This window comes from Acanthopagrus latus, chromosome 3 (assembly GCF_904848185.1).
Source record: "Acanthopagrus latus isolate v.2019 chromosome 3, fAcaLat1.1, whole genome shotgun sequence".
NCBI lineage: Eukaryota > Metazoa > Chordata > Actinopteri > Spariformes > Sparidae > Acanthopagrus > Acanthopagrus latus.
The window spans coordinates 8,743,068-8,770,415 of NC_051041.1; the positions used below are offsets into that span (position 1 = coordinate 8,743,068).

General features: G+C 39.5%; 3 protein-coding genes across 4 annotated transcripts; all 3 read right to left on the reverse strand.

The window, feature by feature from the left end:
• LOC119017420 (histone-lysine N-methyltransferase SETDB1-B-like) lies at positions 1-4,359 on the reverse strand. Its single transcript, XM_037094138.1, has 6 exons — positions 4,038-4,359; positions 2,273-2,788; positions 1,599-1,800; positions 1,371-1,444; positions 1,060-1,250; positions 1-980 (listed from the first exon to the last, which is right to left on the reverse strand). Exons 2-6 carry the CDS (start codon positions 2,781-2,783, stop codon positions 873-875), a joined length of 1,086 nt encoding a protein of 361 aa, XP_036950033.1. The 5' UTR covers positions 2,784-2,788; positions 4,038-4,359; the 3' UTR covers positions 1-872.
• Positions 4,360-4,751: 392 nt separating this feature from the next.
• LOC119017419 (histone-lysine N-methyltransferase SETDB1-B-like) lies at positions 4,752-8,698 on the reverse strand. 2 transcript variants are annotated; one of them, XM_037094137.1, is made up of 8 exons: positions 8,410-8,698; positions 7,968-8,069; positions 7,609-7,845; positions 7,301-7,474; positions 6,853-7,054; positions 6,462-6,535; positions 5,929-6,119; positions 4,752-5,815 (listed from the first exon to the last, which is right to left on the reverse strand). In XM_037094137.1, exons 2-8 carry the CDS (start codon positions 8,065-8,067, stop codon positions 5,708-5,710), a joined length of 1,086 nt encoding a protein of 361 aa, XP_036950032.1. In that variant the 5' UTR covers positions 8,068-8,069; positions 8,410-8,698; the 3' UTR covers positions 4,752-5,707. The 2 variants fall into 2 exon arrangements, with proteins under 2 accessions (XP_036950032.1, XP_036950031.1); XM_037094136.1 differs by having other exon boundaries at positions 7,579-7,845; positions 8,410-8,696.
• Positions 8,699-13,112: 4,414 nt separating this feature from the next.
• Positions 13,113-27,321, reverse strand: cers2a (ceramide synthase 2a). The gene is made up of 11 exons (XM_037094135.1): positions 26,893-27,321; positions 20,294-20,467; positions 20,048-20,165; positions 19,710-19,828; positions 17,995-18,052; positions 17,547-17,597; positions 17,238-17,330; positions 16,302-16,430; positions 15,989-16,095; positions 14,920-15,073; positions 13,113-14,798 (listed from the first exon to the last, which is right to left on the reverse strand). Exons 2-11 carry the CDS (start codon positions 20,464-20,466, stop codon positions 14,652-14,654), a joined length of 1,149 nt encoding a protein of 382 aa, XP_036950030.1. The 5' UTR covers position 20,467; positions 26,893-27,321; the 3' UTR covers positions 13,113-14,651.
• Between the last annotated feature and the right edge of the window lie 27 nt (positions 27,322-27,348).

Below are 27,348 nucleotides of genomic sequence, written 5' to 3' on the forward strand. Positions count from 1 at the left end.
TATAATGTAAAATATATTTTATTGACAGAGTGCTGTACAGAAGAATAAAATAAATGTATATCAAACCAGCAGTCAATCCACAATTTGTCTCATCGCAAGCTTTATTTTGTGCCAAATCAGTTCATTTCAACGTTTCTCAAGGCACATCACTCCACGGTGATAATGACTGATGATGGGTCTATAAAAAAATGTGTTTTTTTTAATACATATACATACATACAGGATTTTGTCAATCATATTGCATCAACCACGTAAGGAGAAAATTACCAGATGTATTCTCTCCGATCTCAAATGTTCACAAACTAGATTTGAAAGAAAAAGAAGACCCAACAGGATATTATAAAGATTATAGTACCTGAGGGTCAGACATGTGATCTCAGTAGGAATCAGATGTAAAAAACAAAAAAAGGACACTTAAGTGAGGCAACAACTTGCTGAAATAATGCTTTGCAGTGACAAAACACAAAAAGAGACAACTAAAAAAAGGTAACACTGAACATCCATTCATTGAAAACTATCAACAGCTGTGCTTTCTGTTGCATGGCACGCCGTCAGCTGCTCCAGAGCTTACGTTAGCTTTCGTTTCCTTGGAGACTTGATTCTTAAAGGCTATTGTTGTCCCGCTCAAAAGTAGTGATGTAACCATGCAGATTTTAAATCCCAAATATTACACATTTTTTAACTTACTGAGGCGACCCTGATGAGTCTGTGAGCAGTTCAGGAGGTTTAAGACTGGATCTGTAAGTTACGTCACCAGATAACCTGGGCTGACCATCGGTAACAACTGAGGTCCAAGACTAGACTTCTTCTGATTGTTAGGAGGGTGAATTGACGATAATTCATCCAAAAACTCCTGGAGTCTGAGCCCAGCTTTACTCAGGAGCATCTTTGCGCTCTTTTGCCTCTTTCAATTCCAAAAATCTTGCCATGTGTTGAAGTCGTATGGAGCCTCGATGGATCCACTCTTCGTGTTGATTATCCTGAGAGTAAAATAAACAACATTACACCCAAGAAATCGGGAACAGAACATCAGTAACAGCGGTGTTAAATGATACTGACCTGAAAAACGACCAGTATCAAGCTGCTGTCAACTTCTTGCACCATGCACTTCTGCTGGACTCCATCGAACTCTGCATTTAGGCTCTGTCCAACACTGTACTGAGTTAAATGTGGGTACGGCCAGTCTGTCAGGTACTTATTCATGAAAGACTTGTGAGCACCGTCCGGAAGGTCGTCTAAAACACTTTCCACTGTCAAAAAACAAAGAACAGAGTCTGTTACTCTTTATGCAGAATTTTGTGGTTGCAGACAGTTCACATTTCACCGAATTAATGCAGGCGCGAAAAAGTATCAGAAACAGTCAAACTTACATGGTTTGCATACCAGGTGAAAAGCAGGTAAACCAACATAAACTGGCACATGATCATCTTGAAAGATCAAGAACCTGTAAAAATCAAAACATATCTTACGTCAAACCACAGCTTTACTGAAGCATTTAGATTTCCTGTCAGACATTGTGAGGTATCATTTTCATCTAAAAATGCCAAAAACGATGCCTGTTTATAGATGAGGGGACGAACACTGAATCATACACAAACCTTAAACGGTTCTTTCTGCTGGGCAGCTCTGCCAAAATACCAGGCCGGAAAACGTTGTCATGTTCGTGACACGCGACCGCCACACGAGCGCCGACGTACAGCTGCTCCAGCTTTGGCGTGTTGTTGTAGGCAATGTGGTGGCCAGACACAAGGCTCCTCCCCTTTTCTTCAAAACTGACCTTGTACTTCAAACGTCCGCATTCTGCAAGAATGAAATTAGCATAACCCCGACTGTTATTTTGTGGTGCACTGTGGCCTGAAATCAATTACAGAAGTAAAAGTGTTGTACACTGTAATTTCTGCATGTCAGGGAAATCTCTGTCTGTCTGTCTTTCTTTTGATGAATAAATAATCAATTATCATTATCAATTATTCAGAAAGTATCTAGAAACAGAAAAACAAATCAATCCACAGGTTTAACAAACTGGAGCCAGCAAATGCTTTTTTTGTGCATTGGTAAACAACTTTAAAAATGAAAAGACAATCAAAATAAAAATAAATTATCAATGAATTGAGCTATGTTTCCAGACTAAATGATTACACTGTAGTCTTTTTTTCAAAAAGTACAATATTCTTTGAACAAAATAGGACTAAAATCCAAGTTTTGGGTCCATACTGAGTTTTTACCCATGCTTTAAAGTGCTTGCCATCAATTTCCTGCCAAAATTTCTTACCCCTCGTTAATATCTCCACTATTTTTCCCCGTTGCCATCTCATGGGCTTCCGCCGTGCTAGGACCACCATGTCCACTTTGACCTCTTCCTGTGGCATGCTAGGACGGGTCTTCGTGGTTTCATTCGAGACATATGAAAAAGCTGAGGATATTATTACAGGGGCTGGGTCTGTCACCTTCTTAATGCTGGTGTCACCATTGTCCTTGTTTTTACTCGTTTTTGGTGCAGGAGTTCGTTTTGCCTCACTCTTGGTGGGTTTTCCAGTTTTCCGTTTATCCTGTGAGACTGAGAAATCTGAATCACTTGAACCACCCTCTGGCTCCCATTGCATATCTGAATCAGAGCCGCTGTGGGAGTCAAATTCAATGTAGAACTGCTGCGGCGTCGGCGGTAGCAAAGCGCTGACTTTATATTCAGGGAGTCTGGTCAAGACCACCACTGCTTTCCTCATCACTTTCTTGTTCGGAGGTTCATTTGTAGAAGGAACGGACTCACAAAGGGAGCCAGACATATTTTCTGTGAAGAAAGAAGCATTGTTGAAATTGTGGACCGCAACCAACAAAAATCCTACAGCAGAGATAACTGTGCACAACTCAGACATTAATTGGCAAACAATTTTGATGAAATGAAGAATGGTAGGGCTGCACGATATGGTAAAAAAAAAAATCTTTTAAAAATAAATCATGATATGGTTACTTTGACAAATACTGCGATTACTGTATGATCACTTTTTAAAAAAATGCTGTAAATAGCTTAATCCAACATAATTGGATATATCATAAGGGAAATTAGTTTTGTTTTTGTTTTTTTTTCAAACTAAGACCAGAGTTACTAAAAGCTAATGTATATTCTGAGGAAAGCACCTGTTTTTTTCTTGTTTTTTAAATACCAAGGAAACAGAGAAATAGCTTTTGGTGGGTAGAGCCAGAGTTTTGTTATCGGAAGGTCGCTGGTTGGATTCCCCTGGTCTGCATGTTGAAGTGTCCTTGGGCAAGATACTGAGCCCCAAACTGCGTATGTATGTATGTATGTATGTATGTATGTATGTATGTATGTATGTGTGAATTACTGTAAGTTGTTTGGACAAAAGCGTCTGCTAAATGCCATTAATGTAAATGTAAATGTAAAACTAATAGAAGTATTGTATATTTGGTTACATGATTTCATTCTTAAATCTGTGGTTACATTTCACACTTCATGTTATCACTATACCGTGATTTGATCTTCCATCAAATGGTGCAGAATAATATATATGTCAACCTTCCATTATTATTTCTTCACACTTGATCATTCTCTTTATCATCAGAGCAATTATTACCAGTTTACATTAACCACTACCTACTTACTATGGTAACATTATACTACTTGCTATAGTTTCATTATACTACATTAACTCTATGATATTGGTGAAAATTCTGATTTAAAAAAATACTACACTGATTTCATGTAGCACACTTATTTTGGTTACTTGTGTTATGTAGTTATTTTGTAACAATATTTTTAAAGGTACAAAAGGTAGCTTATTGTCAAGATAAGGATCTTGACCGATTGTATCTTTTACAGGTATTCAGCAGTCACTGCGGCGTGAAGACTGAAGGAGCTTTGATGTGTTTTGACTTCTTTTGATTGGCTTTACTCTACAAATATCACCTGATCTCACTTGTTAGGTTAAGTAAGGTAAGTGTGCTCGACTCTAAAACTTCAACGACAGCTAAAATCGTTGCTTTACTTATCATAGCTTTTGGCGACAAAACGGATATCTTACCTGTTGTCTCCTGATTATCCGCTTCAGAAGGACAAAACTCTGCTCACAGGACAATTTAATGTGGCTGACTACTCAGTGTGTCTTGGCGGAAGCTAGCTAGCAGCGGTTGCACCGCTAACGTACACAGCTAGCGAGCTAGCTAGCACCGGAAAAACAACAGACTTGAGCTTGTGCCACGACTGTAACGTTATGCAAATGATTCAAAATGACTCGCAATTATTCCCTTCTACAGGTGTGTTGAACAAGATTAGAGCAAACACAGCTCCACGGGACGTGTGTTATGCTTGTGTCTTCTTCTCTTATTGCATGCTGCTGCGGCTTCCTCTTCGTGTAATTAATGGTGACCAGGGAACAACAAAATGGCGCAATACCGCCACCAACTGGTATGAACGGACTCAAAAAATGGAGTGCAGATAATAATTACTGTAAGTACAGATTTATTTTCTCACCTAGGACGGTGTATATATAGTGTATTATTACAGCTATCTGTCATGCAAGTTTCCTTTGAAGTACAAACTTGTTCTACCAGCTTGCTTTAAGCTATAAAGTCCAGTCACCAACCTTTTTCTATGCTGTGCTAGACAATCAATTTTACATCTAAACTTAGTTACTTACTCTAAACAGTTAGTTGAGACTAACATTTACTGTTTAGTCAAGCTACAATGAGTCAATACTTGGACATGTTGGAACACACAGAAGAAAAGAGAACATATCTGAAAATTGAGAAATCATATTTATTTAAATACATCTCTAGAAATTAGGCTGACACTGTCGCATAACAAGCTTATATCAAGTGCAATGGAAAAAACATATTTTATATTTCTATTCAGAGCCGGCCCAAGCCTTTTGAGGGTCCCCACTCCCACCACCCTGAAGTCACCTGTGCTTGACAATTATTGACACAAATGTCACACTGTAATTTTACATTATAAACTGTATTAATAGATTGATGGATTATGAACTACTGTCCCACTGGGCACAGATGCATAAGGACCCCCCCGGCTCTGCTTCTATTACTTACAAAATGAGAGAAAAAGGACAAACCTAATACTATACAAAGCTTTTCAAATAAACATTTCAAATTTGGTATTGTTGAGAAAATGGCAATCACTGGTTAGATGGGCAAAAAAACTAAGGAAAAGACACATGATATTTGTGGGGTTTTCTGTAATAAAGGGAGTTAAACAAAAGTAGAACTCTTTCAGAGTTTTGATACAGACTTTTTCATCATGATTCGTAAGTTAAAGACCAAAGAAAAGTTTAGGCTCCAACCTGTCTACACTGATTTTGAGTCACGCCTTGTTATGTCCTGCATCCTGCATACTCAACCCATTTCATTTCATTTCATTTCAGGTTGGCAAAACTCTAAAGCAAAGGTCAAGCAGTCATGATAGTGCAAGAAAATAAAAGTCTGTGAGAGTGAGAAGTGAAACACTAAAGCAAATTTCATGCCAGCAGCTTAAAACAAGTTATATGTCAATTTGTACTTGACTTTCGCAATCTAGTCATTACCACATCCCACGCAGTGCAAGCTGCAGCTAATCAAAAATATCACCGACCCCTCGGAGCAAGTTGTGGTCCTGAAATTCTTTAGTCTGTGTTTCCCAAAACAATCCAATGGCACATCGCTTCAAGGTAATAATGATGTGCAAATCTGTGTCCGTAGGCTTCTAGTCAGAGTCACTCTCGTACTCTTGCAGTGCTTTCAATTCCAAAAATCTTGCCATGTGTTCAAGTCGTATGGAGCCTCGATGGATCCACTCCCTGTGTTGATTTTCCTAAGAGTGACATACAATCTACATTATAAAACGCAGATATACGAATGTTTTTTTTTTCGTTTTGTTCTTTTAAAAAGGAAACGTCAGTAACAGCAGTGTGAAGTGATACTGACCTGAAAAACGACCTGTATCAAGCTGCTGTCAACCACCTGCACCTCACACCTCTGCATGACTCCATTTAATTCTGCATTAAGGCTCTGTCCCGTGATGTAATGCGTTAAATGTGGGTATGGCCAATCCCTCAGGTACTGACTCATAAAAGAGCTGTGACGAGCATTGGCGACGTCATCCAAAACATTTTCCACTGTCACAAAAAAAAAAAAACAGAGGAAGAACATTGTTCTTTTTACTGAAACAGAGAGACCACAGACCATCTACGACCATTTTACACCACTGATATAATTATGAAAGACTTTTGAGCATCATAATCTTTTAAAAAAAATTAAAAATTCTGAAAATTATATTTGAATTTTTAATATTCAGACATAACAAATGGGATATGAAAAATATTAAAAACATCCTATTTTAAAATAGGTAAATTACATTAAATAAGACCCAGCTAGTAATTCTGGTATCATGTTGGCTAGAACATGGGTGACACATGGATGTGAAAAAGAAACACAAGTGTGAAAACAGCTCAGCTTACATGGTCTGCACACCAGATGAAGTGAAGGTAAACCAACGTAAACCGGCATGTGATCATCCTGAAAAACCAAGAACCTGGAAAATGAAAAGATGTTTTACCAATTCAAAACTGGCATATATTTGGATTTTCTGTAAGAAATTTTACTTTATCCTAAAAACTGCACCAAAGAAAATGTCTGTTTGTTCACAAATGACGGTGGCCCTGATGAGGCAGAATTTTGCATCTTTAACAGGAAACAGATGAACTGTTTTACATCTTGCACTGAGAAAATGAGTGACTTATTCTTACTCACATGAGTAAGGGTTGACTCCTGGTCAAGAACAAACAACATTTTACATTTTAAGAGGAACACTGATACAAGAATTCTTTCTACAAAGGGATAGAAGCTCACCTAAGGCGATTCTTCCTGCTGGGCAGCTCTGCCAAAACACCAGGCCGGAACAGGGAATTGTTATCTTGACACTTGACCACCACACGAGCACCGACGTACAGCTGCTCCAACCTCGGTGTGGTGTCAAAGGCAATGTGGTGGCCAGACACAAGGCTCCTCCCCTTTTCTTCAAAGCTAACTTTGTACTTTAATCGTCCGTCTTCTGCAAATGGAGAAATGTCAATAAGTGGAACTGGTCAAATCCACATTGCGTCATTACTTTGCCTTTCCTCTATTGTTTTATGTTGCTTTTTTGTGCATGTTAAGGGTCTGCATAGTGAATAAGCCATGCCAAAGGAAGTTACTCTCTCCCATAGAACACCACCTGAAAAGCCTTGTTTGGAGTTGAGCCTTCAATTCCTTAACTTGTGTCAATATCCCCCCCCCCCCCAAAAAAAAAGGTTCTTACCTTTTGTTATTATGTCCACAATTTTTCCCCGTTGCCATCTCATGGGCCCCCTCTTAGCCAGGACAATCATGTCCACGTTGACCTCTTCTTCTGGCAAGTTAGGACGGATCTTTGTGGTTTCACTCGAAGAATGGGAAAAAGCTGATGATACTATGACTGGGGCTGGTTCTGACACTGTGTGAAAAAAAAATGTTTTCATTAAAACTAATGAGCTCGAGGATTTGGAAAATACACATAGCTTGTCATGAGTATTTTCAGGAAAATAATTATGTATGCACCATCATAGAGGTCAAGGGAAGAATTTTCACCCTCTGGTTCACACTGCATATCAGAATCAGAGCTGCTGAGGGATTCGTCTTCGCTGTAGAACTGCGGTGGAGTTGGTGGTCGCAGGGCGCTGATCTTATAATCGGGGAGTCTGGTCAAAACCACCACCGCTTCTTTTATTACACCGAGAGCGTCAGGACTGTCCTCCAATCTTGTTTTGCTGCTGGGAGTTGCACTTGTGGAGGGTGCAGACTCAAACTGGGAACCAGACATATTTCCTGCAAAGAAAAAAAAATATTGTTGGAACTTGCAACAAAGAAAAACCTTCATCAAAGATGATTCTGTTCTAGTCAAGTTTGCCAGTGTTTATTTTCCAGTTAACACACTTATATACACCTACCATCATCGTCTCTTTCTCCTCTAGATTCTGTCTTTCTCTTGTTGTCTTCCCCAGACTGGTGGATCTGAGACAGACTCGTCTCCGTCTCAGCCACCTCCATCACTGCAACGTAAAAGAAGGGTTTGAAATCCAGGTGATACCCCATCACATACTACATGTATGTATGTTACCTCCAGGTGCAGGCACAGTAAATGTTAGTAGATACCTAATCGCAATGGAAAATATCCCGCCCGAGTTTGTTTTTAGCTTCGTTTTTCTAGCAGTGAATTGTCATTATTATATTACACACAGGAGCTTTGGTGTGTTTAACTTACTGACTTATTGTTCTATGAGCATCATTTGACAGGAGCTAGCTCGTTTGTACCTTTTAGAAAGTTTAGAAGCTATCGTTTTAAACCTGGAAAATTAGCGTTAATACTTGCACCACGACTTGACAGCTTACCTGTTTCTGTGACCTGATTATCCGCTTCAAAGCGACAGAAGTCGGTTAACCACAGTGTGACACTCCGTCAGCTAACGTCAATGATATTTAACCCCCCGCTGCTAGCTCAGAAGTTAGCACCGAAAAATACGTCAGGTTTCAGAGGAACACGCCGTCTTGTTTCGTTATCACGGCTGTTAGAAATTGTGCACAATTACTTTGTTTTGTCCTGCTACGTAATAAATTAGCATAAACGGGTGTTCCTCCATTTTAACTTCCTGTTTTCTTCTTCTTCTGTTATCTTCTTAATTGAGTCGTCTCCTTCTTCTTCGTCATGTTTTTATGGCGGTTAGGCGACATTGTGGCACACTACCGCCACCAACTGGTGTGGAGCATGGATCAGGAATCCAATTTACATTGACTAATTCTTATACTGAAAGGAAAATAGTAGTAAATAATAATAATATAAATAATAATAATAATAATAATAATAATAATAATAATAATAGAATAAAATAACAAATACAAATAAAAACATGAAATGAGGTTATATTCTCCCTATCAAGTCTCCTGGGATACTGCAGCAGGGCTTCATAACATTAATGTAACTTTGTGACCAGTGTAGGCGGCTTAAGTATGAATAGTACATGTAAAACTAACTCAGAGCCAGCATCACACGCAAATGGTGTATCTGGGTGAACAGTCAAAGCATTATCATTATTATTTGCATTCCAAAAGCCAGACCAGGATCTTTTTTTTTTTATTATTAAACAATTAAAAATGGAACTTGTGTGTCATGCAAGAGCAGGAGTTCAGTCCCCAGATCTGAAAGATTTCTCGTCCATAAAGCTTTGGAGGACATCTACTGAGAAGGACGTTTCATGTCATTTCACAGACACGTTAATTCACTTTCCATAGTGTGACACAGCTGCATTATTTGGGACAAAATAAAGTATAAACAGTAAATAATTGCTCCTGAGACTGGCAGGTACTTGAACATGATAAGGTCGTCATTATTTTCAACTGAGCTCTTTGACAAAATAAATCTGGCCGTCAGCAGTTAAAACAGAAGCTCTGGGTCAGGTTTCTTGATGCCATGGTCCCCTGGGAGTGTGCTCAGTAGGTCCATTCAGTCAGAAACACAACCTGATACATGTCTTGTGACGTCCCTGAGAGTGTCATGATGACTCCCTTTTGTTCAGAAGTGGTCCGATTCTGAAAGCTGCACGGTCAAAACACACATTTTCTACAGACAAGAGTGTAACTTCCTGCCCAGCTCTATTTAATTTATTTCCCCCCCCTTCCCTCTTTCTCAGGTGATCTGCTCTTCCTGGTAGGTGGAGGTGGAGATAGAGCCGTAGGGATCTACCACGGTCTGGGCACAGCGCACCACCGTCACCAGCAGGAAGAAACACAAGAGGAAGAGGAAGAAGAGAGCGAAGCCCAGGTCCACGTCCACCTCAAAGGGCCTCGCAGGGAGAGCAGCCCGGTCCATGTGGCAGATGGCGATGGCAGCTGATCACGGTGTAACTCTTCCTGCTCCTCGTCAGTTCAGCTGGTGTGTGCACGTGCTGCTGGGATCACGGGGATGACTTGATTGAGGAAACAGGAAACAAAAAGACAAATGAAGATTAGAAAGGTTAAAGCAAGCTTCTTGGTGGAGAAACAGCACATGACATTGTTTAAAGGATAAGTTCACCAAAATATGAAAATTCAGTCTTTATCTAGTCGCCTTCATGCTGATGAAACGTTGGATGAAGTTTTGAAGTCCACAAAACCAGGGAACAAAACCTCATGGATAGTGCCGAACAAGCTGTATGAAGTCAGTTTTCCCCCCAAAACATGCAAATTGGCATTCATTGAAATGAACTGAAGCCGACTCAATTTACATGAGGCGATTTCATGACCTTCGAGAGCCAAGAAAAGGCTTCTCTTTTTTTCAACACATACAGAAGTACTCCCAAAGATCTGTGACAGACAATGATGTGGAAAGTTGATAGAGTTCCTCTGTAATAAATTCCACATGTCAGACTAAAAGCAACATCTTGCAACTGTGAAACTGCTTTTGCAAATTTCCCAGCAATTATTCCCTGAATTTAATCCTTCATCATTTGGTCTGTAAAATTAAAAACCAAGATATTGTCTTCAGTTTGCTCGTTACCTCTGCCAAGAAGATTTTCTTTTCACCCAAGTCCATTTGTTCGTTGGTTGGTTGGTTTGAGGATGACACAAAAACTACAAGATGTATTTCTACAAAACTTGGACGGAGGACGAGTCTTGTCCTAGAATAGACCCCTTAACTTTTGGTGTGGATCCAGGTAAAGGGACGGACTCCCTCTGGTGAAGTTAAATTATGGTTAAGCAATTATTATTATTATTATTATTATTATTATTATTATTATTATTATTATTATTATTATTTAGAGTGATACAGGATTGAGTTTCTTTATGGATTAGGCTTAATTAAACTTAAGAGGACTGCTGGACCTCGGCAGTCGATGCACTCTATGGACCACCAGCCCAAAACCCAAAGATATGTTGTTCGTTGGACATTGTATGATCTACATATTGTAGAAGCTGGAATTGAATGATTTTGCTTGAAATCTTACTTGAAAGATCAAAAAAAGTTAGGCGAATAGTTTCTGTTGACCGAAGCCTACTATTAGATCAGTCAGCTTATCTTTTCAGCTCTACTATTATATATATTTTTGTCAAGGTAAACACACCCATAACACGATCGTCTGAGATATTTCAAAGCCTTATAGATATGTAAACTCTCCCTGAATGAATCGTCAAAACTTTGTTAGAAGACAAAGTTGTCAGTCACACTGTTTTTACATGTTTAAAACTGATTGATGAAGCAGTTTGAATCCCTTTAAAAGTTGACAACAAGACGAGATTTTACAGAGAACCAAATGACGAAGCACACGATCAAGTAGTTTGAAGGAATCATTTCAAACTCACCATTCTACATCGTCATCGGTGACCCGGGTGTTTGCGTCTGTGGAGCCTGTCCACCACTCATCCACGCCTTCGAGGAGTCTTCATAGCATCTTCGCCTTGTGTCCCTCTGAGGTCCCTTCTTGCTCCTGTTACATAAGACCGTCATCAGTTACCAAAGGCTTTACTGTCCCCCTCCTCACATGATCATCACAGGAAAAATGAGCAGCCCACAAATTAGCTCCTGTGTACGCACGCACACACACACACACACACACACACACACACACACACACACACACGCATACACTTGCACCTTGCAGCCTCCCCCTGGTGTGTAAAGCCTTTATTAATACTTAAGCAGGAATTGAATAACGGTCTACACAGTTCACATGTGAATCAAACACCCCACAGCTTTTGTTCTGCTGTCAGAAGGACCTTCATCGCTGTCACCAACTAGGCTTCGCACCTCTATTAACTCAAGCACCTCGGGCGACAATGAGCTTATCCATTATACAAGACTTAAAAGGCAACACAGGAAGGAGGAGAAGGAGGCAAAGATTTTTTCGGAGGACTGGACGCTGAGGGAGGAGGAGGGGTGGCGGCTGCGGCGGTGTGGACAGGAAAACACAGACGTTGGAGCAGGAGAAACAGGAGACGCATTAGCAATTAAATTGCCAGATGCGAGAGCAGGGTGGAAATTGACCCTGCCACTTTAAAATGGAGATTGTTACAGTGAGGCTGCCAGTGACAAGCACAGTGTGGAGGCTGAAGTGCAGGGCACCGAGGTAAAGTGATCCCACTCCATATGCAATTACACAAGGAGGCCTTTGAGGCTGCAGCCAAAATACTGCAAAAGGGGAAAGCGGCAGGCGGAAGGAGGAAGAAACAAGAACTGGCTTCTTTTGAAGACGCATGAAAAAGAAGCCCACGCCGATCAATCTCAAACTGTCCGACTGGATGAAGAACGACTGTCACTCCAGGATCATTAAGCAAACATGTGAGACACTGTTGGCAACCAGCTGGCACCCCAAAAAGTGTGGCAGCCAGGTCGTGCTCAGTGTGTCACCGCTACACTATGCCATCTGATATTCTAATGACTCCACGGTGCCTTCAGGTTTACGCTACACCAGTGGAACCAGTAACTGATGAATGTTGCTCAGGTCTCTGCTTCAGCACTGACAGAATATCTCAGAAGCAGTGTTTTTATGTCATTGTCACCGCTGAGGCACACCTTTCAGCTATCTGAATTATGGCTGCATCATTTGCACTCCATCTGAAGCACAAAGACTCTGTGTCCTCAAAATGTCAAGGAGGATCAGGGCAATCAAAAGCTTTAAATAAAAACGCGCCGAGTTTCTGAGTTAGAAAATAGTACAATTATTCAAAAAAAGCAAAACTGCTGCAGCTACTTTTAGTGTTTTTGTGATGAATGCCTCAAGATGTGCTGAACAAGTTTGAGTGAGTCGATTTAACAAAGACAGTTTTGTCAAACATTTGTATAATTGTGGCATCAGTGCTCAGTCTAAAAGTCCCCTTCTTAACACAATAACTGGTAAACTGGTGTAAAAAAGCAAATCCAAATCATCAAGCTTAAGATGAAGTCCTAAAATTCGGCCTCAACAAAAACATTTTAATATTATTACTGCACAAGAAAAAGTACAATCAAAAAAAAGTTGCAATTTGTTATTCTGCTGAAGGAAAACCTTAGAATCAGTTCACTGTCCTAATAACTTAATAAAAACCTGACACAAAACCATTAAGAAACTGCAAAGGACTCAAAATAGTTATCCACACTTATCTTTATCATCATCATGATTTTACATCTGAGCAACATATTATGCAGAGTAAAAACACTTTGTGTAGAAGCGAAGCTCTTTAGAGGGAGCTGCAGGTGATTGGTCGTCCTGAGCCGAGGAAAAGTTACAGGCCCAAAGCGTTACAGTGCGCTGACTGTCGGATGTGTTGGGGCACAAAGACAACAGAAGTAAAGACAAAAAGGGACACAAATTATATATATATACTTTTTTTTACAATCAATGCTTGAAATGATAAAGGCACTTGCAAATGACATGGTAGTACAAAATGTAAACCATACTTTGGTGTTTCATTTTTACTCAAGATTTCATTAAACGTTTGTTTTTGTTTAGTTTTTTTACAAAATGAACCAAAACACTGACAACGAGGAAGATCTTGGGTAGGTAATCAGAATAAATATGAAACTAAATTTCAATAAATCTCTAAACTAAAAAGAAATCACGTTTGAATTTGAATCAAACACTTATACTACGCTTTTTTTTTTTTAAACTAAATATTTAGTCAACGCTGATCCATAGTAGAAACCATAAAGTGCATCTTTGGATTGATGGCAAAAAAACAAAAAACACTGAATGGAAATGCTATTGACCCGTCCAGCCCGGAAAGAATTCACAAACAGTTACTGATTGGTTTGGGCTATACTCGTACAAATTGCTCCCAAATTTAAACCGTTGACTGGACTGAAAACAAATAAAAATCATACAACTTAAAATATTTTAGGCAATAAACAAAACAAACATTTAAAAACGAGCTCTGTGCCGTTTTCTTCCGAAAAAGGCAAAGCATTTCAGACAAATGTCAACAGATGTAGCAGATGTAGCATCTTCTCACGCTCTTTCAGACTGTTAAAAAATATTATTTACCACCACTTATTATTTTCGTTTGGAACACTATTCTAACAAATATATTTTAGCAAAGCCACTGGCATGAACCAAAGAGACGAAGTGGCAGCCGCAGCAAGTAACTTGCACAAAATTCAGTATTAATTAATACTTCAGTAAATAGTCGTAAATCAGGTATGGTCCATAGAGAGACATTGTTGTCGCATTCGCCTTAGTGCTCCTCAAAATGTGGTTATTTTGAGCAAAAATCAGTCAGGTTTAAGGGCAGTGATATTCAGAAGAGTTTTAACAGACTGTGCAGGAAGAAGACACCTGTCCTACCCACAGAGTCTCTCTAAAACACTTCTAATAAAACACAAAAGCGACAAGCAGGCAGGTTCAGCATGAGGCAACTTGGTCAACAGCACAAAATCTTGGTAAGAGAAAAGAGGAGAAGGTGTAACAAGATCATTGTTGTTCTCCATCGCAGTCTTCCTCCACAGAGAAGTGAAATTAAACACGTCAAACTACCAGGTCATCAGAAAAAGAGATTATAGGTATGTGTGTGTGTGTGTTTCTGTGTGCTGCCACTTTCATAATCCCGCGCTTCTGTTCTTTGGCTTTCAGGCAAAGGCTGCACGTGAGGGCCCGTCGTCAGCCTCGTCTCCACCTCTCACAATCCAATCAGTCCCTCTTATTGTGGTTGTTGTTGAGGGCTGCGTGGCCATTCTGCATGTGGCCGTTTTTAGATTTTTCCCTCAGCTCGCGATCAGCACCTTCGTCTTCTGACTCGGTCTCCTCTTTGTCGCTCCGCTCATCCTCGACAATTTCCTGTCAAGCAAAAAAAAGAGGGGAAAAAAAAACTGAAATTGAGAAAATGTGAACAGTTGTCAGCTTGAGATGAATGTTCTGTGTGGCGGATGGGGAGGAAATTGAAAGTAGCGGTTCATACGTTGCCTGGCAGGAATTTGATGACCATGCGCAAGATAAGCACAGCCCAGAAGATGTGCAGAACCTGCAGCACCAACATTAGCCCATTGAAGAAGTAGAAGCCGAGGAAGGGGGAGTAGAGTGTCAGAGGGTACACCAACGTCGTATGTATGATCCTGGACGAGAGGACAAAGGCAGAACAGAGAGTCCAGTCAGAGCCACCTACAGTCGCCATCAAAAGCCCATTGAGAGGGGCCAGGACTGTACACAATGTGTCTGTTGTTACATCTTTATTACATTGTTGCTCAAGTTTTCAGCAAATTCAGCAAAAAAAAAAAAACCCTGACATTTCTGCAAAATGTCTCCATCAACTACCTGTGTGTTAATATATTCAACAGGAAATTAAAATAAAGCCGATGATGCTTTGTGACATTTCACCGCTGCTTACGACTTAAAATATCATTCTTGTTTGTTTTGTGATTGAATGAATTTGTTTTTTGATTTGTCTTTTGAACAACACAGCTGCAACCAGGGACATGATGGTATAAACTCCCCCACATGTAATATTTTACATTTTGGTTTTTGGAGTGGAGGCATGCTGCAGTGAATGGCAGCACAACTGTTATCTACAGTAGCAGAAGCAGAAACTGCAGTTTTAAAAAATGATGACGCTGGTGTTATTTTCCATGTTTCTTATTGCAAATAAATCCCATGAAAAGACCATTTTTTTTTTTTTTCAAGAACTTTAAGTTAAGATAACACAGCTGGTAAGCGTACTTTCTAACATTTGTTTTTCAGCTATGGATTAATATTCATTAGTTAATACTCAGCTCAGTGTATCTGTGACTGACTCACAATAAAATATAGTGCTTATGTTGTACAAGAACAGAAAAAAGAAAAGTGCTACCCAGTGTGTTTTAACATGGGTCTTTAAACTGAATGTTGTTAGGGAGTACCTGATTGTAAAAGAAAAATCTACTGTGCTTTCATCAAATATGTGCAAAGCAAGCTAAAAATACATTGCGCTCATCAACATTAGTGACTCATTACAGTTTCAATAATATGGTATGACATCATCCTTTTTGTTTTACCAGAAGGGGAGGATAACAAGGCGGGTCACGATGAAAACTGCAGCAAACATGGTGAACATGAAGTTGCAGGTTTTCCTCCAGCCTGCGTAGTTGAACATTTTGGCTGACTGGAACAAAAAGAAAGAGATATTTTCAGAGTGTGACCTCTTCATGTTTTCTCCTCTAGAGGGCAGACAGGGGACTGTGTGAGGTGCACAGTGCTCAGACCTGAACATCATCAAGATATTAGTTTTTTGTGTACAGCTGACAATATTACTTTGACTGTAAAATCAATGAAGTGCCCTTTTTTCTGCCACTTTCTCATGTTTATTACCTCCATTAGATAGTCAGCGGAATCATGCACCAACATGACCAAAGTCCCTCCCCGGATGTAGTTGACCAGCCAGGAGAAACCAATGAGAGTAATGGTGGCTATGTGGTGAATTATCTGCTCTTTGAAATCCTGTGCAGAAAAACACGAGACAAAAAAAAAGACAGCATAAAAACAGAATCCAACATTGTTTGGTCACTTATTGATCAGGCTGTAAAGACTGGTCACTCATCGACAGTGTGTGTCAGACTGAATTTGGTTTTACAAATGATTAACTCTCGGCACATAGCACATTATACGGCTTTACCACTATAAAAAGGGAACTGAATCCATAAACAATGGCAAATAAAGGAACTTTACAAGAAGCTGTGAAAGAATTCCTCACATTAGAGGCTGATTTCAACACAGAGGACATCTGGGTTAAGTCCTGTTGTTTTGGTTAAAAAGATTTAGTTCCTTGCATCCGTAAGCTTCTGCCAAGGCCGCGCAATTTGCTGAAAGGCTTGAATATGTGCCACCTTGCACAACAATGTTCAGACCAGTAGACACCATGGTCAATCTCTCTCTAAACAGTGATTCCCCCACAGAGCTCCGGTCACACATTAACTCACAGGGCACCTCCAGGTGCAACATCCCTGACTGGACAATACAGTTTCACTCACTTTGACTTACCAAACTGACAACGTTGAAGAGATGATTTGAATTGAACATTAGCTTTAATGGCATTCTGAATGCTGACAGCTCCACTCAATACAGTGCATAAAGTCAGGACATCTTAATGGAGAAATCAATGCCTAAACCTCAAAATACACTCCCAACACAACAGATCATTCTCATTATTCTGTGCACTCAGCCGGCGATCTCCCCTGATGGAGGGTTTCAGAGGGGTTTCACAGTACTGAGCTAACGAAGTTAAGGAGGCAAGTCTGTATCACTTACCTTACGTTTGACATCCGATGCTACGCTAAAAACTAGCGACAAATAGAAGCCTAATTCGATCATGTAGTACCAGTACTGTGAAGGCAACAGAGGCTGGAAGAAAAGAGAGGGAAAAAAGCTGTTAGAATAACATACTGACAATAATTTTACCTTTAAGTGCTACTCAGAAAGTTCTACATTACTTTCAATTTGACAGAGGGGAAAAAAATAATATTTTTTTCACTGTTTCATAATCTCAGCAGACAAAATGGTACATACATTTGGTAAGTAGGTGACATTATGCTACTTATGGTTCAAGTGCTGACATACCATTTTCGGGAAGTCATCCCACATCAGCTTCATATCATGGAACCACGGTTTCTGAGGTGAGATAAAGACAGTTCAGGTGTGTTCTCAAACAGTGAGTCTGCAATGGTTACAATGTAATAATTCAATTTTTTTACTTTTGTTAAGCATTTCTGTAGCAACATGCAACATAGCAACATGTAGCAAACAGAATGCACTTCTTTATTCTGTAGGAAAAACAAGTCAGCAGATCAGTAAATGTTTCCAGTTAAGACTATTTCATGGTTATATTCAGTAAAATGACATATCTGGGAGTTTTTTTGCTTGCTGTAACAAATGCTTTTTGCAAATGCAAATTTCTTGAATTTCCTCCGGGATCAATAAAGTATCTATCTATCTATCTATCTATCTATCTATCTATCTATCTATCTATCTGCTACAAGTATCAACCAGAATCTGATACAATACTCACATCAACAAGGACTGCCAGGCCAGCAAAGAAAGCAAGAAGGTAAAAGGTAAATCTCCAACTGTAAGAGAGTACACAGCAATCTCAGAAATCCTGTTCATCTTAAACAATATTTCAGGCAGCCAGCACAACCGCCCATTTCTACACAGATTTTGGGTTCAAGGTGTGCTGCACTCATGTTGGCGCTGAGAATCATGTCTAAAATCTGCTAACTTTTTAGACTTTGTCATACAAGGAAAGGTTAAATAAACTGATTATGACAAAACCTGCTGCCTTCGATGTGTTTTCACATTTTCACAGCATTTTTCTGCTTGTGTGTACAGTATGTAGCCTCCTATCATGTGGATTGTTTTTGCAACAGAATTTGAGGAATGCATTGTGGGTGTTTCAGTGTTGGAAGCCAACACAGTGATAGTGAAAGAACCAGCAGTGCACCAGGGAACACTTAAATTGATTTAAATCATTTATGATGTTCTGCAGTATCAGCTACTGCCAACAGCTTTCAATTCAACGGTCCACCAAAACATTTGTGGCTTTCACACCAGATGCACGAAGAAGGGCAGCAGGTTTCTAGTCTACCACTTTAAGATGATTAAACTACTTCGTAAAAAAGTTTTGTAAATCACCAGAAAACTGCAAAAATAACATCGAAGTAGAAAAAATATAGATGATTTTTGCATTGCAGAAACTGATTTTTTTTTGTTTCCTATGCAGTTAATCAGTGAACCCTTGCAGGTGTCCTGACCCCCATCTGGGGAAATGCTGCTTTAAAGGATCCACACGTCACGACTTCTGCAAAAGCCAGTTTGAGCAAAAAATTACACTTAATTACAAAGTAAAACACCATTAAAATCCATATCCTTGTGACATTACTGTTGGTGGTTCAGTTTCCAATCCAAAAACACCTTGAAAAGAAATGCCATTTTTAAGCAAGTGAAAGACGTCTTTTACTTAGAGTTTATGATTCAGAGCAGAGGATTAGTCTGTTTACACCTGGCGTTAACATGTGTCTTGGGTGATCCTAACACAAGCGGACAGTTTGAAATATCTTTGTGAAACAGGAAGAGGAAGAAGCCACAACAACTGGAAAAATGGATTACATTACATCAGAATTCAACTTAAAAGCAAAGTATGTGTCTGGGCAGATGTTTGTGAAAAACACTACTGGTTTCAGCCAATTTCATCATTTAACTAGTAACCACAGTAAATACAACAACATTGCCCGAGTCCCTCAAAAAATGTCTAATATCTGAATTTTGAGTTGTTGAATGAGGAGAAACTCATAAAATGTCAAATAATTTGTGCCTTTTCATAAATTTGACAGCAAATGCAATACATGAAGTTGTTCATTTTCTTGTGCAGAGTCAGTTTGTAGCAGCATTGCTGTACCAGCCTGTCTATCAGTTTTAACTAATTTCACCAAATACACTTGATTTATGAAAGAAGACATTTTTTGGCTGTAAACATGCCAAATTATGCAAATAAAGCAAACCGTATGACTCCCTTAAAATCTTGTGAGTTGCTGAATCAGGAGTAAACCTTTACCTTTGTATAACGCTTCTTGTAAATCTGGTAAATGTTATACTTGAAATAATTTCCTGCTTTGTGTTAAAAAAACACTGTCTCCATTTAACCCAGTGAAGTTAGATCTGACACACATTAATGCCAGGTATTAACATATTCAATTAAAGATAGAAAGTAAATTGGAGGACAGATACCATGCTTCCTGAAATTTTTTGAGCTTGCTGGGCCGGTCCTGGTTTCTCCGCTGCCTGAACCACCTCTGGACCTGTCGCACTGAACAGCCCGTCTGTTTACATAAACTCTCTATGGAGCTCTGTCAACAAAAGCAGGATAAGGAAAGAAGAGTCAGAACTGTCTTTAATGATTGGAGTCATAAAATGATGGTAGTTCACTCTTGGCATTTCTTGCTTTTTCATCCATTTGCACCATAAACACCAACATCTCTGCCTTCTATGATTAGACTCAAGTTATTGCCAAAGGACACAGTATGTATGAGGCAGCACTAGTTTCCTGGAGTATGCAGGATGATTACCTGTGTAGGATGCTTTGATGTGCTGCAGAAATAGGCCTCCAGGACAGGATTTGGAGGAGCACAAATGCGCTTCTTGTCAGTCACTCCCAGCAGGGAGGCGAGTGGAGTCGCTACAGTCCTGGAAAGATGAAAACACGGTTTCATCATCTCATATTTGTCAGAAGAAAACATGCAAATCAGATAAGCAGGTTAACAGACAAATGTCACTGTGACAAGACATAAAATTCACCGCTGGAGATGACTCACCTCTCAAATATTTGTCTGATGACCAGGAAGCAGATAGCGATGGGTATGGTAGCCCAGAGGTCCTTTGGTTTAGGAAACACTTTGCCATCATGGTCCTCCAGGTCATCCCAGCCGTGGCCCACAGGAAACCAAATCCAGTCCGCCCATATCATCTCACTCAGCCGAGACAACATCCTAAAGATGGAGAAGTAGAGAGAGAAAAAGATGAGAGAGGTTTTTGTATAAGGCAGATGGAAATTAAGAGAAAAGAAGGATCTAACTTCTAGGTGGTCTCCACTCAGATTTTCCGTTAAATAAATAAACATAAATTTAGACACATAAATTTAGCAGCTCACTCAGCTGTGACAATATCCTGACAGGAAATAGAGGAAACAGAATGGGTTTAGCGAAATGAGTATTGATTGGAAGTGATTAATCTCGCAGGGCATCTGCAACAAGCATCGTTTCTGGGCGCTTCCTGTCCAGATCAAGGAGAATGACGGAGGGAGGATTTTGTTGTGTGGCACACAATACAATCAGAAGACCGAGGGGAATTCATTTAGAGCTCTGACCTCGACTTCATTCTGGCATTATTACCACCCCCTGAAAAACATCCTTTTCTGCAATAGGATGATATATTTACTCAGACTAAAGGGCTGTGCTCGAAATCCCTCCCTAGTTCACTCATTCTCTACTGATTACATAACGGATGCTCTATGGTTCACTGATTAGCCCGCATAAAACTGAGATGACATCATCATTTCGTATCACCACTGCCAGATGTAGGCTGTAGGTCATTTTTGCACCTGTAAAATGCAAAACATTGGATTGTGGAATTGTTAACAGAAAGTAGTGCAAGTGCCATGGACATGTTCGGTGGCAGTGTCTTGATTTTTTGGATGTTTGCCTGAAACACAAGTCTTTCAACTCTAAAAATATGTTTCACAGAGCAGGGGAGAAAGGGGAATTAGTGTATTTTTCAAAACCTGGGCCATATATTTTGGTATGTAAATGATCACATTGACCAAAGGTTTTGAATCTATTAGATCACCTCAACTGCCTAGAACAACAAGTACAGATAGACGTTGTCCCCAATAGATTACTTATAATTACTTTTTTGATGACCTGCTCTTTAATCAGGAATTCACTATCATTAATACTTTGCTTTATGACATAATACCTGAAACTTTATCACATTTCCATCAGTCTCAGCTGTACTCAGTGAATTTAGTGCTAACTTTATTGCTTCAGCATCAGCACATCCTCACAGAACTGTTAAGCGCGGCTGTCGACTCTTTAATCTTGTTAAAGTGATAGTAGGCTGATATTTGCTTGGCCTTAATGTCGAGCTCAACAAATACAAAACAACATGTCTGGCTTGGTTTGTGGGTAAATGGATACCTTGAAACTTAAGACATTCTTTGTTACTCGATTACAGAAAACCACAACAGGATGCATTCAAACAACCTGGGATGACAGTGTTGCTGTAATCACACTTGGTCACCGGTGGACTTTTACGATGTTATATCAGCAGATGCTGATCATCATGTTACCTCATTTTACTGCTGCACCTTGCTTGTTGTCAAAGTTTTTCCAAGTATCCATCTGAGGGAAATCAGCGAAGAGGGAAATTCAGGTCGTCACACATTTCCTTACAGATCCTTCAACGTGGACTGTGATGTGTGTGGACTTTAACCCGGTGTAAGCTTACTATGATGCAGAGTAACTGGGGAAGGCTGCCTTTGTTAGCAGAGGAGTTTCACTCCCAACAGGATCTCTGTGGCAGCTTTACAGACAACAAACTGCCTCACCTTGTACCAACAGGTGTAAAATATTCACTAACCTGTTTTTTTTTTTTTAAAGTTAATAAGTATGTGGATTTTAGTGAACCTGTTGGCTTCCGTTTGATGCCAGGCATGTCAGCAATCTATAAACTCTTATTTTTGCTCATTGACATAAACATTTATAACTTTCTTACAATGTGTCGATGTAATGATTAAAACTTTTGAACGCTTCAAACAGAACAGAAAATAGGTTTTCTGTGGAGTGCATCCTTTTTATTCAGTCCTGAGGGGAATGATGGGATTTGGGTGAATGCACAGAGGGTTTTTCTGTCTAACAGGGGGAACTGGAAACCAACCTTAGGGCTGCACAAGCTCTCAGGGGTACCGAACACCTTTTAAATGCAAAGTACAGGTTGTTCTTCTGCAGCATTACCGAAACACGTGACATTAAAAACAACCAGGAGTAAAGAGTATACAGTTTACGTCCAGTAGATTCAGTTGCTATTTTGTATTCTATTCTTATTTAGTGTTATATACACTTCTATAATTCATTAATTTCTATACTGGCTTGTATCTTATCTCCCTTTATCTCTAGATGTCAATGTGCAACAGGTGACAGTATTAATGGTGTATGATTTCCACAACGGTTAACTGACTGAAGGGAGGAGATCAAATGTTGGCAGAGGAACAGGTCAGGCACCAGCAGCTTAGCATGTGCAACTGCTGCAAGCTAAAATAAACTTGCATTTAATTTTGTTTGCCAAGCTATGCTGACTAATCATTTGGTACAAAGTGTAACAAACAATGAGACCAGTGGCTTAGATTAGACCTTTCAAAGTTTTTTAATAAATCACATTTTGGATTTCAAAAAGGCACAAAATGACAGCCATGTGCCCACATTGTATGTGATTCTATTCCTGAACATGTTTGTATTGGTTTATTGTATCATCCTCCATCTGTTCTTATTTTATCTGGTATTAACATATCATTCAGTCCAGTGTCAGCAGCCCCACTCTGCTAAAGTGCTTGTACATTTCCACCTTCAGGACAGTTTTTGGTTAGATCAAAGTGCACTGTGCCACTCTGGCACCACTGGTTTAGTTATCTGGTATGGGAGTGTTGTTTTTGGAGATGTAACAAGAAGAGTGACTTCAGTTTCACTCCAATGTCATGCTGTACTATCCTCACTACTGTCTGACACTCTGACAACTCTTGCCTCCTCCAACTCTGTGTTAAATAGTTGCCCAATTCATATGCTTCATGAATGGTTGTGTCAATATTTTTTATATTATCATTTCATTTCTAGGTGTGCTAGAAAAAGGGATCCTTCCTTTGTTGCTCCTTGAGGTTGCTGTCTTTTGTTACCCAGGGAAAGGGATACTTAAATGATTCAATATTGATCAATATACATCAAACTGACAATAATAAAAAAGATCAAATTCTGTACAGCAGAGATATCCTGACTTTTCACCTTAAGTATAAGTCCAGCTCCACTCAAAACAAAATCAATCATTTCCCATAATGCAACTCAGCAGCATTTTTCATTAGATCCCTCCAGCCTGCTAACGACCCACTTCTTATGCACCTTATTGCTAGCTGTTATGATACTTTTGACCAAAGCAGGGACACAACAGATCTTGGTCAGCAACCTAAAGAATGAAAACTACTAACACACATTTAAGTAACATCAGTTACCAGTAACATCCCAAGGATATTTGTAGGGAGAGAGTGACAGGGATGAAGTATGGATCATCCTGCTTCCCTCAACAAAAAAGCTCATTGGATATTTCAATCAGATTTTGAATTGCTGCAGAATATAAGCACCATGGCAAATGCAACTTTACTATACTTGCATGTTTTGTTCAGCATGGCAATCCTTGTAAATTAAGACCACATCATTTTGTAAGCGTAAATGACATAGTTGGAAATAAAAAGCTAAACGACCTACAACATCACCACCACTAAGCTTTCGATACACAGTACTACACACACTTTACAATAAATGATCAGTCTACAAGTTGTAAAGTTGAATAGCTCACAATTAAGTCTGCCTATGTAGATGAGTCTCCATGTTTGGTGCAATGGTGTTTAACATCCCTGACAACCTCTGTAGTCTCATATGCAAACTGATTTCCGGGTTTTAAGACTCAATCCTGCATCACTCAGCACACCCCACTGCCCCATTTTAGAAGGCAGGCTTCCTGTTTAATCTATTACATGTAATTTTTGACCACTGGTATAATTATGGTGCAAGGTTTTTGAGACCGACTTCCAATTTGTTTTGTGCTTGTGCTCCAGCATGGACTGACACAAAACACATTGCTTATAATCTAATGCTATTTGATTGGTTTCATGCTGGTGGCAATGCACCAAGAAATGCAACAACTTAACCAGCAAAAAGCCTAAAATAAGAAGACCACAAGGCAGTAAGCATGTATGTAAACAGTAGTCTATGCAAATGTTATATGAGGACAGAAATGCATTTAATTTTTCCGTTAACAATCCAGGATACACAAAAAAATTTGCTTTGGTAAGTAACACTGAAGCTAAATTCAGAGGGTTGCCTGTTGGAGACTCCCTATTATATTTCTTATTGCTATAAAACGCTGTCTAAAGAACAACATCAAAATGTATCAGTTGAAGGCCAGTGTTGTAAATCCCAATAAAATATGGTCTAAATGTGAATTTCTAATCAACATCTTCAAATAAATTAAAGTGAAAAACACCAACTGGGTGGTGAATCAACTACAAGGAATCATGGTTACATGACATCTAACCCCTTCTGCTCTGAAACGTTGAATAAAGTGGCACCTAAACATTACACAAACATGAAACCACATGTGATCGGTCAGCTTATAATACTTGCAGTGGCATGTGATACAACGTGGTAAAGATATGCTCAGTAGGCAGCTTTAGTTATTAATGATAAGCGCAATAAAACAAGGCGCAATATAACACAGTGGTATGTACATGTGATTTATTGATAAGGAAGCGCTATAAACGCATGATTAAATATGACACACTGTGCAACATAATAAAGTGTAATAATACAATATAATGTAATATGATATAATCACACAATATTCATAGATGTCATAGAAAGTATTTTACCTCATTTAAAACCTTGAAGGACGGAGGTTGTTGGACGTTATATAGACTATAACATTGTTGGAGCCCAATTTGTGAGGTCAAAACTGATTAAACTAATTACAACTAAGCACATTTAATCAAGTACGATTTCAAAGTACTTATATTTTACTGAATACTTCCAATTTCTGCACAGATAGATAGATAGATAGATAGATAGATAGATAGATAGATAGATAGAAATTTCTGAGTTTGTATTATTACCTCATTATTATTGTGATTAACAGTCTCAGTTTTAATTTCTTTCTCCAAAACTACATTTCCTTTGAGACTCTTACTCAAGTACTAGTTGTAGAGGTGACTTTCACTTTTGCCAATGTATTATCGAATAGGATTTTAGGCTACTTAATTCAACAATGCCGAGTCTCATGTAAAGCTGGATGCTGTGGTTAAGTTTCAACTCTAAGGTTTTAAAGGGACACTATGTACTTTAGGGCAAGACATTCAAGTTAGAAGAGAAAGATCTTCATTGATTATTTATTTTATCTTATTACTGAGCAAACTAAATAAACAAACTGTCTTTGCTTTCATGGCTGAATAAACAAACCGGCCTTAAAAGAACAACACAATTTCATGCTGTATTACTTTGTTTATATATGGCGGACCTTGCCACCTTTCTAGATTCAAACACTGTTCTTGTTTTCCTCTGAGAACAGCTTGTTTAATAAGTTAAGGAAAAAATAAACATCTGAGATTGTATTATTACCTAATTCATAATGTAATTGTTCTCCAAAACTACACAGTGCCCCTTTGAGTACATTCATATACTTGTATAGGTGCCTTTCACTTAAAGTCATTTTTCAACCACTTAATCTTCACTTTTGGCCACTTAACACAGCACAGCCTAGTCTTATGTGAAGCTTAAGGCTGTGGTAAAATCTCCACTGTAGTGACTGAAGCTCTGCAGCTTGTGTCTGTCGCCGCCGTCTACGCTTTTTGCGTAAACTCGTGCAGGGAGTGGCTGAATGCATGGCGCAAGCGGGGAGTCTCCCGGACATAGCGGAACAGGCAGTTTGACTCACTCAGTGAGATGCAGCTTTCAACAAGTTTCCCAACACCAAAACTACAGAACTCAGCCTGTGCAGGGCCACGTACACTCCTATCTATTCCTTATTCTTTTTTGTTTGTTTTTACTTAAATGAGAGAAGGCAGGGGATGACTTTACTCAGCGACATCTCCGGCTTACGTTAGAAAAAAAAACTTTCTTTACGCATCAATAAACTTGACTCAGAGGAGATATAAATGGCCGTTTATCGTCTGGAAACAACTTCTGTATTCTCAGGCGGCAGTTAGGCTCTGCTGGTTGTGTTTCAGTGGTTTAATGACCTTCTCTTATCGCGGTGTTCCTGGGCAAACACTACCGACATGAGTACAAGCACGGGCCTGTTAGCTAGCTCATCTAAACTTCAGCTAATCTGAAACTTTGAAGCGCGAGCGTCTTTCCAACGGCTGAACCCGAGAGGGCTTCGGCACGAGCGCGTCAGCAAACTTCGACGAGTATCCCCCCCGATAAAAAACTTCAGATAAATCCTCCCGGGAGGAGGACGACTCTCCTATTTCTGTCTAAATATAGCAGCCGAAGGTGTGTGTATGTGCCCGAGGAGAAGTCCGCAGCGAAGGTTTTTCCTTTACAACCTTTTTAACCGACACGACAGCATCGTCCATCATGTAACGGTGCAGCCAACTTACCTCTCGCCACTTCGCCGTGTGCAGCCAGGTAATGTAGTCTCAAAATGTACGGCGGCTCTTCTGCTGCTGCTTCTCTTCTTCTGTTCCTGTTGCGGCTGAGGGGGGATTTCATGTAGGTCTCGCCATGAAACACTCCAACTTTTTTTTTTTGGTCGTTCAATGAACAGCAGTCTTCCCCTCTCTTTTCTTCTAACCTCAGGTTTGCCACATTTTCAGCAAGGGGAAAAAAAAAAAAAAAAAAAAAAAAAAAAAACTGTGTCGCACTTTTTCCTCTAAACTCTCTCTCGTGGGTGGCCCAAAGAGGAAAAACTGATGTTCAGTTCTTCACTTTTCCGTCTGTTGAGAGAAACTTGAATGGGCCTCGGCTTGTTGCCGTTGAGCCGGGTAGTTGAATTGGTCGGATATAGTGCAAATTATGGCAGTCTGTTAAAATTGAAGCGGGGCGGGGCGGGAGCA

Coding starts and splice junctions, on each gene's coding strand:
- LOC119017420 (XM_037094138.1), bottom strand. CDS start 2,783: ATGTCTGGCTCCCTTTGTGAGTCCGTTCCTTCTACAAATGAACCTCCG. Junction 1,801..2,272: donor AGTGGAGATATTAACGAGGG/GTAAGAAATTTT, acceptor TCATTCTTGCAG/AATGCGGACGTTTGAAGTAC. Junction 1,445..1,598: donor AGCAGAAAGAACCGTTTAAG/GTTTGTGTATGA, acceptor TGATTTTTACAG/GTTCTTGATCTTTCAAGATG.
- LOC119017419 (XM_037094136.1), bottom strand. CDS start 8,067: ATGGAGGTGGCTGAGACGGAGACGAGTCTGTCTCAGATCCACCAGTCT. Junction 7,846..7,967: donor AGGAGAAAGAGACGATGATG/GTAGGTGTATAT, acceptor TTTTCTTTGCAG/GAAATATGTCTGGTTCCCAG. Junction 6,536..6,852: donor AGCAGGAAGAATCGCCTTAG/GTGAGCTTCTAT, acceptor TTCATTTTCCAG/GTTCTTGGTTTTTCAGGATG.
- cers2a (XM_037094135.1), bottom strand. CDS start 20,466: ATGTTGTCTCGGCTGAGTGAGATGATATGGGCGGACTGGATTTGGTTT. Junction 18,053..19,709: donor AAAAAATTTCAGGAAGCATG/GTATCTGTCCTC, acceptor ACTCTCTTACAG/TTGGAGATTTACCTTTTACC. Junction 16,096..16,301: donor CCGCTGACTATCTAATGGAG/GTAATAAACATG, acceptor TTTTTGTTCCAG/TCAGCCAAAATGTTCAACTA.